The sequence below is a fragment of the Neofelis nebulosa genome, chromosome 15 (assembly GCF_028018385.1).
Source record: "Neofelis nebulosa isolate mNeoNeb1 chromosome 15, mNeoNeb1.pri, whole genome shotgun sequence".
Taxonomy (NCBI): Eukaryota; Metazoa; Chordata; class Mammalia; order Carnivora; family Felidae; genus Neofelis; species Neofelis nebulosa.
The window spans coordinates 75,198,949-75,212,019 of record NC_080796.1 but is presented as its reverse complement, the minus strand read 5'-3'; the positions used below and the strand labels follow the sequence as shown (position 1 = coordinate 75,212,019).

General features: G+C 58.3%; 1 protein-coding gene across 5 annotated transcripts in view; it reads left to right on the top strand.

The window, feature by feature from the left end:
* The window catches only part of IL6R (interleukin 6 receptor), a 51,966-nt gene that overhangs the window by 36,412 nt on the left and 2,483 nt on the right, over positions 1-13,071 (top strand). For 2 of the 5 annotated variants that reach the window (XM_058702152.1, XM_058702151.1), the window contains one exon: positions 2,747-6,026. The exons of the other annotated variants lie outside the window; for them this stretch is intronic. In XM_058702152.1, the coding sequence (XP_058558135.1) occupies positions 2,747-2,993 (247 nt within the window). In that variant the 3' untranslated portion in view covers positions 2,994-6,026. Of the gene's footprint in view, positions 1-2,746; positions 6,027-13,071 lie in introns of those variants that run through there. 5 annotated transcript variants of the gene reach the window in all.

Here is a 13,071-nt window from a genome sequence, read left to right as displayed (position 1 = left end):
GGTCGTTTAGGCAAGTTCTTTACTTTTACAAATGAGGGAGCGGACCTGAGAAGTAGGGTGACTTTGCGCCTGGAGCCAGGACTAGAGCCCGAGCCCCGAGAGTCCCTGCCCACCAGGCTAGCCTGCTGTGGCCGACGTGGGCCCGGGGAGTCCGGCCCCGTCCGCTCCTGGCCGGTGGCTTCACTGACCGGCGGCCCCGTCTCGCTGTGCCGTTCACCACTGAGCGAGAAGCGTTAGGCTGGGCGCTAACCTCCTGCCGTTCGTCATGAAGCTTGTTTGCTCTCCTGTTGATGGTGCTTGGACGCTGGGTGGTTGCTACGCAGCCTCGTGTTGAGAACACACAGTAATTCGTTTCCTCACCTGCTGACTTTCCGTTTTCTCTCGTATCAGGCAAATGCATTTGGAAACAGGCCAGTTCTTTTTTTTTTTTAATTTTTTAAAATGTTTATTTTTGAGAGAGAGAGAGAGAAACAGAGCAAGCAGGGGAGGGGCAGAGAGAGGGGGAGACACAGAATCCGAAGCAGGCTCCAGGCTCCCAGCTGTCAGCACAGAGCCCGACGTGGGGCTCGAACCCGCGAACCATGAGATCATGACCTGAGCCGAAGTCGGACGCTCAACTGACTGAGCCACCCAGGCGCCCCTCATCCCAGTGTTTTAAAACTATCTTGTGTGTCCCTTCTCACTGGGTTACTTGTTTAAAAGAGTGACAGTTGTTATAAATGTTTTAAAATTTTTCTTTTAGCTGCAGAAACTTTTCTTAAAACATTATGAAGCCCAAATATGTAAGGCACGAGGTGGCGACTGGGGTGCATGAAGTCTGGCTGCTCAGCTTTGTTCTTTGCCCCCATGTCCCAACCTCTCTAGCCCCCGGCCTGCTCAGAACCCCGGCTCAGGCCGGAGCAGTGCCTGCCGTGGACGCCCCCCAGGCTGGCTGCTACCGAAGTCCCTTTGAGCCTAGTCATTTGTAGAAAGCGTCTCATTCACTCAAAATATTTCAAAAGAAGAAAAGCTCGTCTTTCTTAGTTACCCATCCAGTTAGTTGCTTTGGAAAAAAGAGGTCAGACGCTGCTCTCCCTGTAGGTTAAATAATGTCAATAGAGGCTTCAAAACAAATTTGTTTGCTAAATGGTGATAAGTAGAAGGAAGAAAAAATCCCGCATTATCCAAAGACGGCCTTTTTGCTTGTTCAAACGTGAATGTGGTCGAAGCCTGACGGACACAGACGAGTGCACACGTCCCAAGCCAGCAGGTGCACGAGCTTGCGCGAAGTGAGCGAATGGTCCACAGCCCGATCAAGAACCGTGGCGTTTAGATGCGTTTCCCGAGCCTCGTCCTCAGCTCAGTTCTGTCCTCACGGCGCCGTGACTGTCCTGTATCCACGGCCGTGAGTCCTGCCTTGTGAATTTGGCATCAGTTACAACCTAAGCGCTTTTCCCGCATCGTTTCACTGCCGTTACACCTCACTTTCCTGAACTTGAGGAAATTCCTGAGCCGCTGTCGGGCCGCTGTGCCCAGGCTCACTCCAGCGGCCTTCGATGGGTGTTCGGGTGGGTTTGCTTTCACAGACCATGCCGAGTCTAACATCTTCGCGCGGAACGCTTTTCCCACAGCCCTGCTATTTCCTTGGGGTGTTTTCTCAGAAATGGAACTCCTGGGTCAGAGGGTCTGAATATTTTGAAACGCAGAGTGTCATGCCTGCCCTCGGCTCTCCCCTGAGGGAGGGTAGCTCCCCCCAAGGGCCCCGCTGCCTTCCCTGCCCGGTGCCTGAATGGCGGAGCCTTCAGGAACATTCTGAAGATTGTTTATTCCATTTGGGTAACAGGCTAGCAGCCAATGGCAGATTGGAGCCAACTCTCAATGATTTATCGTCACCAGAACAGGAATAGCCTGTTGATATAAAAAGAAACCCAAGGAAAATCCCCAAACCTTGTTTTTGACACTGCTTTCCCTCCTCCCTCCAAGCCCTTCCTGGAGCAGCTGACGTCAGGTGGGGCCGAGGGAGGTGACAGAGGGGAACGGGGCAGCGGTGGCAGCGGGGTGCCGGCCGCGTGGTCACGGGGCCCCTCAGGAAGGGGCCTGATGTATCTTTGGAGACTCTGGCCCGTGAGTGACTTTCTGGGCCCCTGCGCCCTGGCCGTGGGCCCGGCCTGAGGGGAGCCGAGATCGGAGATGCTTATCTCCTTCCTGCTGAAGATCTGCTTTCCTGTCAGATGAGTCGCTTGTGCCCGACGGTGCCCACGGCGGGGTCTGTGCGGACTCACCAGCGTGGCTGGAGTGGCCCAGAGGAGCAGGGCTGCGGACGGAGGGGCAGCCCTGCCCCTGCTGAGTGGAGGCTGCCAGCCGTCGGCCCCGCTGGCTGGAGCTTGACCCACAGGCCCGTTTTCCTTCCTCTCTTTTCCAAGTGAATGGGCCTGGGACCCATGGTGCACCTGTGTGCAGCCTGTGGCACAGGACCGATGACGTGCTTAGTGCAGTGAAGGGACACGCCTGGCCACGCGTGCCTCAGTTTCCCCGTTTGTAAGTGGGACCAACAGTACACACGTGTCCCTTGGCGTGTTTTTGAAACCCCCAGCTCTTCAGAGCGCCGTGCCGTGTAAGCCCCTGTGATGGAGTAGACGGCTCTCGCTCCTCTGAGCGGGAGGCCGGCGCCGGGCCCCCGGGGAAGCCAGCGGCCGGCGTTTCTCACTCGGGTCCGTCCCCGGGGCACTAACGGCCGTGTGCTTTGTCTTTGTCTGTCTCCGTGAAGGTTCAGGAAGACGTGGAAGCTGCAGGCCCTGAAGGAAGGCAAGGCCAGCACACAGCCGCCGTATGCTCTGGGGCAGCTGGTCCCCGAGAGGCCCAAGCCCAGGCCGGGGCTCGTCCCCCTCCTCTCTCCTCCCGTGAACCCCGGCAGCCTCGGGTCTGACAACACGTCGGGGCACGGCCGGCCGGACGCCAGGGGCCCCCGGAGCCCTTACGACGTCACTAACAGAGACTACTTCTTACCCAGATAGCTGGCTGGGCGCGCGGGGCAGGCGGGGGCCAGGCCGGCCCTGCCGTGTGCGGGACAGAGCGCCAGCCGGCCCCTCTCGGGCGCCGGCGGCGCGGGGCGGCCTCGCAGGAGGCGCTTGGCTTCCTGGAACAGGCGTGCGGCCCCTGCTGGTGTCCGGGAACCGCCCCTTCCCACACGCCCCCGAGGGGCCCGAGCCCACGCAGGCTCGTGGGTCCACCGTGCTGGACGCTCAGGGGAGCAGAGCCGGGTGTGGGCTGTGCAGGCTTGGCGTACTTGACCTGCTGGCCGTCCGCACACCCCGCTCGCCTCCACGAGCTGCACCCTGCGGCAGGTGGGACCCCCATCCGCCGGCCCCCTGGTGCCCTGCACCGAGCCACCTCCCAGCTTGAGTCCTAAGTGCCTTCAACATTCAGTCTTCTCAGGTCCGAGGGCCGGAGAGAGCTCGCCTGCCTTCCCCACACCTGAAAACAGCACAGACGGGTCGGAGAGCGTCTCGGGGCCTGGGGGTCTGAAGTGGAATTGTACTCCCTTCCTCACTCGCATCGTGCTGAATGGGAAGGGGGATCCTGGGCGCTGGCTGGACCGCAAGCAGGTGCACTGGCCCCAGTTCCCTGTCTGGACCCCAGGACTAAAGGAGGAGAGACGACAAGGGGGGCAGGTGCTGGGGACAGGCCTCCTCGCCCCGCCAAGAACTGGCAGCGGGGGCCTCCTCCACGGTGGTGAGGGGTTCACACCCGCTTTGCTCCGGCCCCGTCTACTTTGTTTCAGCTGAGCCCAAGGAAACAAGGGAAGATAATATTTATGTGAAAAGACAGAAGGAACTGGCAAGAATGTCTGTTAACCTGCTTTTTACGAGAACTGCTGTTTGATGTTGAGAGGGCGCGAGAGCCCGCGAGAGCCCTGTGTCGGGACAGGAGTCACTTCGGTGAGGACGAGGACACTTGTGTAGCGCAAAACTGCGTCAAAAGGGGAAAAGGAGGAGAAAAGACACTTTTCCTTTTCGAGCAGAGCCAGGTTTCATTCTCTGTCTTGTCTTTTTGTCCTAAAACAACTGCCTCTTTTCGAACTTGGGGCGAAGCAGCTGTTCCCCTCCAGGCAGCCTCAGGGGACACGCTGTCCAGCCCCCACCCCAGCCCCGGGCACGGGGGGCGGTGGCCTTCTTACAAAGCCTGCTTCTGTGGAGCCTTCTTCAGTTCCTTGAATTCGGTTCAGCTCAGCTGGGATGGGAGCAGCGCGGAGCGTGTGGCCGTGGCCGTGCGTCCAGGCCGTGACAACCGGGGGATGCTCAAGGTTTCCCCAGCAAGTGCCCTCCAGCAGCACGGGCTGTCCCAGGATGAAGCTGTGATCAGTCAGCCTTGTGGCCACGGCTGAAAACTTAGGAACCACAGACTTTTCTCGTCAGCCGCCTTTTTAGAAAAACAACCACCAGCACCAGACAGGCGGCAGCGGGGTGGAATGACCACGCATCACTCGTTGTTCGCCGGGCTCACGCTGTCCCTGCCCCGGTGGGCGGGTTTCGTTGCCATGCTGTGGGCAGCTCTCAGGCCCTGATGCTGCTCTTGACAACTGGTCTTAAGCCGACAGAAGTTAGGCAGGGGTTTTGTTGTTGTTGTTGTTGTTTTTCTATACCGTTTCTTTGAGAACAGCAGAAACGCCGTGAACGGGAAATACGAAAAGCCGGTGTGTGCATGAGAAAGGGTGATTCTGTGCCTGTGGGTCCTTGAGTCTTCACGAGGCTCTACCCTGGTGGCAGGCTGAGCCGTGGGCGGAAGATGGAGATCCGGAGCTCTGGGCTGTTGAGGGCACCAGGGCCGCTGTGATCTCCACGCTGTTACCGCTTTCGTTATTATTGTAATGAAACTGCCTTTTGTGTGTGTGTATTGAAGAGGGTTTTCTCCCTTTCTTTCTTTATAAGCTAGCGCAAATGAAGGAAGAGTGTTTTCCTCTGGGTTGTAGGCTGCTTGGCGGGCACAGGGGCCCCTGCCAAGCTCGCTCTCTGTGCCAATCGACGGCCGCCTCCCGGGCCCGTGACGCCTCCACGGCGATGTTACCCACCTGACACCGGCCGCCGCAGCGGTCACGTGTGAAATGACGGCTCATCCTGCCGGGTGGGAAAAGTTGAAAATGCCCTGGTTCCAGGTCAGTTAACGTGGTCAGTAATTCCTGTAGCATTAATGAAAATCCGTTTGAGATGTCTGGGGGGTAGCGTTGAATGTGTCTGCAGAGCCTTTGGGAACTCCGAGAGCTCCTTGCTCAGATGGGGCCTTGCTCTTCTGTTTGCCGGGCTCCGGGCTCACAGAATCCCTGCTCCCCCGCCGCCCTCCCCCACCCCCACCCCCCCCTGCCCCGGGGTGGGTCACCATCATCACGCGTGCCGTCGGCTGCTGGAGCCCGCCTGGTGGTGAACAGAGCAGGCTGGGAGTGCTCATGCCAGGTTGGTTTCCTGCAGAATGTTCAAGAATGTCTTGCCCAGCTGAGCTGTATCACCTCGTCACAGGCCCTGAAGGCTGACCCACTTGGGCACGAGGCTGGCAGCCGGCGTCAGGGGGAGTTGCTGTCTCAATCTGGAGACACGGGCACCGGGTGGCCCTTCCTGGCCTCCCCGGCTGCAACGGGGCTGTTCGCCAGAAGCCTCTGAGCGTCCCCCGCAGGGCCTCAGAGGGCCTCAGAGTTTCTATGACAACCTTAATGATTATCAGGAAATACTGCCAGTCTGCGAACGTCCGCGCTTTAGAAAGGAACAGCACGTAGCAAGGCTGTGCGTGCAGAAACCACACCTGGATGGCGTCACGAGTCTGTTAAACACAATACCTCAACTTTACAATGTGGTTGGTTTTTTTTGAGAGAAATAATAGTTTTAATTTTTGTGTTTATTTTTTACCTAATTACCTGAAAGCAAACACCAAACGCTGATGTCTGTATGTGGGGCAAAGGGTCAGTATGATGGTTTTCAATATGTTTTTCTTTTTATCAGCTATTTTGTGTTTAAAGTGAAAACTGTAAGTGTCTGAAATAAATAATTTCTACAAATATGCTTGAGATGCGATTATGCCTCGGGCACCGGGCTGCTTAGAGGAAGGACTTGCCTGGTGAAAGGGGACAAGGGCTTAACAGCGAGTGGAGCCCTCGCCCCCGCTCGCCCCGTGCAGGACCAAGTCGCCTCTAGAAAGAATCAGATAAGTCCAAGAAACAATAGCAATTTCTCGAAAGACTTTAATTGTACAGACGTTTCCCCAAACGAATCCCGGGGCTTCCGGAAGGGTGTGGGTGCCGGTGCCACGTTTACCGTCCCGGCGGGGAAGGAAGGGGATGGGCCGCGGCTCATCGGGAGGCCGTTTACTGAACAGGGGGCGTCAGCGGGATCACAAAGCCGCCGCGGCGTCCTGAGCGGCAGCCTGGAACCGTCCCCTCTCGCAAAGGGTCTTTGGCAGGAAAACCCGGGCCGCAGCCCGCCCGCGCCTCCCCGACGGACGAGAGCCATCCCGCAGCAGCTCTGTGTCCGCGGCGCCAGGCCGGGGGCCCAGAGACTGTGTGGCTCAGGCTGCGAGCCGAGGCCCCGCGGGGCGCCCGGAGGGAAGCCACGGAAGCCACGGCCGCGCCTGCCCGGCCCACCGCCTCCAGGGCGCCACCGGCTCCTTCGAGGTTGGTCCCGGTCCGGCAGAAGGCGCCACAGGAAGCAGATGTCCGCAGGGGGCGGGAGGGGGGAGAAGGAGGTGCCCTGCTCTTCTCCGGGCGTCGCTGTCGGTCACAGTGCTCTTTTCTGCGAGACCCGGGCGAGCGGTGGGCACGTCTCGGAGAGAAGGCCAAAGACACGCAGCTGTTGGAGGAGCCGCTTAGGAAGCCCTTCCCTGCTCGTGAGGCGCGAGGACGCCGGGCCTTTCTCGGGGCCCGTGAGCAGTACCGGCCACAGGCGGGAAGCCGCCGGCCTGTGTGCTCTTCAAAGGCCCCGAGCTTTCTTCCTTTTTTTTAATTCAAAAAGTTTTTTCTTGAAAGCGATCTCTACACCCCACGTGGGGCTGGAACTCACGACCCCGAGATCGAGTCCGAGCACCCCACCGACGGAGCCCGCGGGTGCCCTAAGGCCCCGAGCTTTCAGATGTGGCCCGGCAGTGCCGGGTGGTGGCAGGCGGGCTGGCCGTGGGGCGGGTGCACAAGCAGTGACAGTCAGGGACCGTGAGCCCCGTACCGTCCTCCAAATGCGGACCAGTCCGCGCTTTCGTTGCGGGAGCCCCTGCCTTCCGCAAATGTGTCACCTAGAAAACAAAACACCACCTCACCCACGTCCTGTTTCGTAACAAGTTTTAGGCGACAATCCACACGAATAGAGTTTTTTCAGTAAAATCGTGAAAGGTTCATACCACAGACGCATGAACTACTCGGCTAAGGGTGCTCTAAGGCAACTTCAGATTGCTTAACATGGCCGCTCAGGGCTCATGGATCGCTCACTGAGTCACGGAAGCTGCATTTTAACATTTCATTACGCCTGTTTGAGAATGGAATTGGTCAGGACACTCGTACTCCATTTCGGGCTTTGAGTTTCTGTTCTGCGCAACAGGGACTTTGCAACATTCGGTGTTGTGTGACTTCCTGGGGTGCGTGCCCAGCAAGAGTGAGGGAGAGGCTGGGGGACAGATGACACCCTGTGTTGGCCCTCCCGGGCCCAGACCCGCACAGGTGCACTGTAGGGACTCCGTGGGTGGGTCTGATGTGGGCACAGAAAGGTAAGTCGGTCCCCAGGTGGTTCTGAGGAAGGGGGTCACGAGCCCCAGGGTGACTGAAATGTGGCCATTTCTAGGAGGAGGCAGGTGCTGTGGGGGCTTCCCATTTTGGGACGTGGCGTCCTTCAGCCCGTCGTTTCCGGGGACAGGTCCGAGGGTCTGAGGAGCTCCCGCCCCAGTCCCAGACCGCTGACTCACGATAGCCGAGTCCCCGGGCCTGAGTGGGAGCCCCCAGGTCCCCCTCTGTGCAGCCAGAAGTGAGGGTCTCTGTGCCGGAGGCCACGAGGCCAGAGCGGGCTTCTGTGGCAGCGTATAGCATTAACTGGAGACAAAATCTGGGGACAGCAGAGAGGGACGGCACCGGCCACACTGGCCGCCGGGAAGTTCACGGCCCCTTTTTGGTAGAAAGGACCTGTTACAATTCGCTAATAATGGCGGCTACCATTTGTGGACCGTCCCGCACATGCTGCACAAACGGGACAGTCTCTCTCGGCCTAATGGCGCGGCAAGGTGAGCGTTCTCGCCAGCTTACAGACGAGGTGGCGGGGGTGAAGGCAGTGGCCCAAGACTCCGGGCTAGTTAAGAGGCTGAACGAGGCCGCCAACCCGGTCTGCCTGACCAGTGCTGTGTCCTCGCGTTGGGGCACTGGTCACGGGGACACGGGAGGATGCGGCCGCGGGGACACGGGAGGGGGCGGCCGCGGGGACGCGGGAGGACGCGGCCGCGGGGACGCGGGAGGGGGCGGCCGCGGGGACGCGGGAGGGGGCGGCCGTGGGGACGCGGGAGGACGCGGCCGCGGGGACGCGGGAGGGGGCGGCCGCGGGGACGCGGGAGGGGGCGGCCGCGGGGACGCGGGAGGACGCGGCCGCGGGGACGCGGGAGGGGGCGGCCGCGGGGACGCGGGAGGGCGCGGCCGCGGGGACACGGGAGGGCGCTGGGTGCCCACCACAATTCTGAGCAGATGCCATCTCTAGGAGCGGGTGGCCAGTCCGGTGTGAGGTGCAGGCGGACAGGCAGACTGTGGCCTCGCAGGGAGAGGCTTGCCAAGGGTGCCCGGTACACGCACTAGCTGAGCAGTTCTGTGACTTTCCAGAGCCTGGGAAGTCACAAAGACGACGGAGCTCCTGTTTTCTTTTACGCACTAGGATTTTTTTCATGAGCATGTATGTTTTTTCACAATGGAAGAAAGCTTTCATTTAGCAGTTATAATCCCCCTGGTGCGGAAGAGCGGAGCCACGCTGCGTACGAAGAATGTTTACGGAGCGTGAGGAGGTACGGCCGTGGGTTGAACAAAGGTGGTGACGAGGCAGCCCGCGCTGAGGCTGGTGGGGGCGGCTCCTGGTGAGAGTCCTTCCAAAGCCCCGACATTCTCCGTTCTAAAAACTGCAAGGATCTGAGGGGCGATGTTTCACTTGCAAACATACCATTGAAAACAGCCCAAAATGAGTCCCGACGTGTCCGTCTTAACTATCATTCACCGAGACCATGATGCACGCTGGTCAACAACATGCCGGTTGATACCCCGACAAACTGATTAGCTTTCATAGGCACAAGTAACGTATGTTTCGCTCAATGAATCCAACTCAGGAATCCCGTTTATGAACGCAAATCAGAAGGCAATCTGAATCATTAAAAAAATATCATGTGGGAAGCACTGTAAGTCTGAACCAAGACGGCCTGGTGACTCATCCCATCACGATTCACAGCGTGGGGGCCGGAATTCCGGGGCCCCGTGTGGGTCTGGAGGTGATAACCTGCACTCTGCAGCCCGAATCCCCTCAATGCCTAAGAGTACGTTATCAGGGCCTCAGACCATCGCTCCTTCGAGGAGAGCCTGTCCCAAGCCGGGGAGAGGATAGGCCCTCAGAGCCAACCTGCCAGACCCAGCACGGGTTTGACGGGTCCGGTGGTGGAGACCATACCTACTTTCCCGGCCCGAGCCCACGAGGCTCACACACGGGGAGAGAACCCACTGGTCTCTGGACGTCGAACAGACCGGCACCGTTGTGGGTTTTGTCCCCCGGTGAAAGACATAATAAAATTTTCACTGGACCATTTGTGTGCGTGCAGTTCGGTGGGGGCGGTACGTATCTTTGTACCGTGGCGTTAACGGCCTCCGGAGCATCTCATCTCGCAGAGCCCGACCCCTGTGCCATTAAAGAGCCCCCCACTGCCCGCTGTGCCCAGCCCGGCGCCCGCCATCCTCCTCACCGTTTCTGTGAACTTGGGTGTCCTATACGTGCAGTCCTACCATACCTGTCCCCTTGTGCCTGGCTCGTCACTCCGCACGCACCCTCCGGGCCCACCCGCACCGAAGCACGCGTCCGCGTTTCCTTCCTTTTAAGGCCGGCTACCGTCCCGTTCTGTCGTGAGCACACCTGGTTTTACCCGCTCATCAGTCCGTGGGCTCGTGAGTTGCTTCCACGTCTTGGCTATTGGCTTGGTGTTGCTCTTAACTTTATGCTTCACTTGTTAACCAAAACCGCGCGGCTAGCTCACACCCGTCACCCCGTTAGTGTTCTTCAAAGGTGGGGGATTCTGCGGCCTGGCCTGCTCTCTCTGCGGGAAGGGAGGGCGCGGGCCATGAGGAGCAGGCTGTGGTCGGTGCCCTCCGCCGGGACTCGCTGCCAGATTCTTCCGAGCGTGCGGATCTGTAGACGGGGGCCCCGGCCTGGCTCAGCGAGCTGCGCGGGACTCAAGAGCGGGAAGGTAGCAAGGAAGCACTTCGGCAAAACACCGGGTCCTCACCTTGACGGTCCACAGGGTCGGAGCCTGACTCTCAACGGCCACAGCCTGGGCTCTCACACGCGTGTTCAACCTGGATCCTGAAAACCGTTACTCTGACTGCTGGGGGGTGGGGACCTCATTTTCAACGCGACCTTCCTTTCGTTACACACAGACGGGAAGACACAGTAGGCACTTGTACCACCAGGCCAATTACGTGAACGTTCGGTGGGAATTGAAAATTGGATCCTGAAGGGCGCCCGGGGGGCTCCGTCGGTGACGCGGCCGACTTCGGCTCAGGTCACGATCTCACAGTTCGGGAGTTCGAGCCCCGCATCGGGCTCTGCGCTGACAGTGCTGAGTCTTGGGATTCTCTCTCTCTCTCTCTCTCTCTCTCTCTCTCCCTCCCCTGCTCGTGCTCTCTCTCAAAATAGGTAAACTTAAAAAAAAACATTTGATCCCGAAGGACTCAACACGACAGCCTTCTTCTAGAACCTCAATGGATGTATTTGCGCACTTGTCCTAAACAGCACCTGCCACTGGGGGTGCTCGGCCACGGCTGGGTATCAGGATCACCTGGTGCAAGTTTAAAAAATTATACGTTTCGGGGCGCCTGGGTGGCGCAGTCGGTTAAGCGTCCGACTTCAGCCAGGTCACGATCTCGCGGTCCGTGAGTTCGAGCCCCGCGTCAGGCTCTGGGCCGATGGCTCGGAGCCTGGAGCCTGTTTCCGATTCTGTGTCTCCCTCTCTCTCTGCCCCTCCCCCGTTCATGCTCTGTCTCTCTCTGTCCCAAAAATAAATAAAAAATGTTGAAAAAAAAAAAAATTATACGTTTCAAGCTTCACCACAGACTGAAGCATCACCTCCCATGGGTGGGACAGGGGCACCTGTACGATTACAGCCGAGTAAGAGGTGAGGACACAGGCCACAGCTGTCCACGCACAAGATGCCGAGGAAACGGGGCCTCACGACGCGACGTCTGGTGCGGGAAGAAGCCGGACAGGTGCCCCGAGAGAAACAAGTAGGATCAGGTCTGCCGGTAGGTCCAGCGGTTTCCTGCCACAGGTCAGCAATGACGGCAGGTGGAAGGCGCCCCGGGCTGCTGCCCTCGCCGCAGGAGGCGCTTACAAAGGGCGGGATTCTCAAAACTAACCCGAGAGCAAAAACACTAGTTTCCTTGGAACGGTGTTTATTTGAAGCGGCACCTGAGAGTAAAACCTTCAGGAGGGCTGGAATTTTATACAATGTCTCGGGCATAAATGACTCAAGTGCCACACGTGGGTGCTGGGGTCACACACGTCCCAACAGCATTTTCAAAAGCTAAACGTACGTGTTAGTTGTGGGAAAACGGTAAAGCCCGCCAACAAGGTAGCCGGACGGTCAAGGACTCGACCAATGAGATGCCCGCCTGCAGCTTCAGGAAAACACAGCTCAGGTTCTAGACGACGTTATCCAGTCACAGTCCGCAAACCACCGAGGCGGCAGGAAAGGCCACGTTTCCAGATGGCAAGCGAGGCGCGCCATCGGGCCGCAGGGCCGCCTGCAGTTCGCTCTCCCTCCGCTAGGCGGCGGGCACGCGCCACCTGGACGCACGGTCATCGGGCGGCCGGCACAGAAGCCAGAGAACAGTGCTGCTTACGGAAAACGGCGGGCAGACAACTAACGACGGAGAGAAGTCTGTGAGGCAGGCGCCAAGGACGTGTCGCGAACTGGTGCACGTGGCGGACAAGGGAGTCTGCCTTCTCCCCTAAACGGAAGGAAACAGGAGGCACGGACCTCCGACTGAAAAAGGGCATTTCAATAGAACAGAAAGGCTGCCCTTGTTCAAAAAGCAACTAAAGACTATCTCAGATGCTCAGTTCTTCGGAATCAAGTGTGGCCTACTAACAATGACCATTAACGGAGTAATATTACGGTCAAATAATCCCTGCAACGATCAGAACTATCTCCCCACCCGTTCCAACTTCTACTCGCGGCCCCAGCCTCCGGCAGAGGCCAATAAATGACGGACGAGTCAGCAAAGAATAAAGGCTCTTTTTTTAAACACGTAAGAAGTACTTTGGAAAACTTAAAAGGACACTTCTCTCCCCAATAGAGGCGGCATATCAATACTCTCCTTTTTGGACACATGGTAACGCTCCGTTATTCTACTCCTAGTTATTGAAAATCTGCAACTCCACTGGTTGAAATCCATCCTGATAGAAACAGCTATGGTAGCAAAGTAAAAAGAAATGTCCTATAGGCTGGAAATGAAGTTACTAAATTCATTATTTTTTAAACGGGCCGGTGGCGGAGAAGGGTCACAGACGGACGAAGCCCGAGGATGGCATATTCAAGGCCAGGGAGCACAAATTTGCTAGAGGACGTGATCCTCTTTAGGAGGAATCGGAAAATACCCTGGGAGACCGGGGTAACGCACAAGGATGAAGACTATGGGCAAATACCTGCATCGACAAGATGACAAAAAACCCAAGCACTCGGAGCCCAGAGTGGAAACGCGTCACAGGGTTTGGGATCAGCTGGCCCAGGAGCCGCGCCCCCAACCCCAGGAAGCCTCTAGTGACACTGCTGGGCCGAAGTGATTCCAGGGCACATGGTGCCCTGAAGCCGGGAAGCCTCTGGCTTTCCTCCACGGTG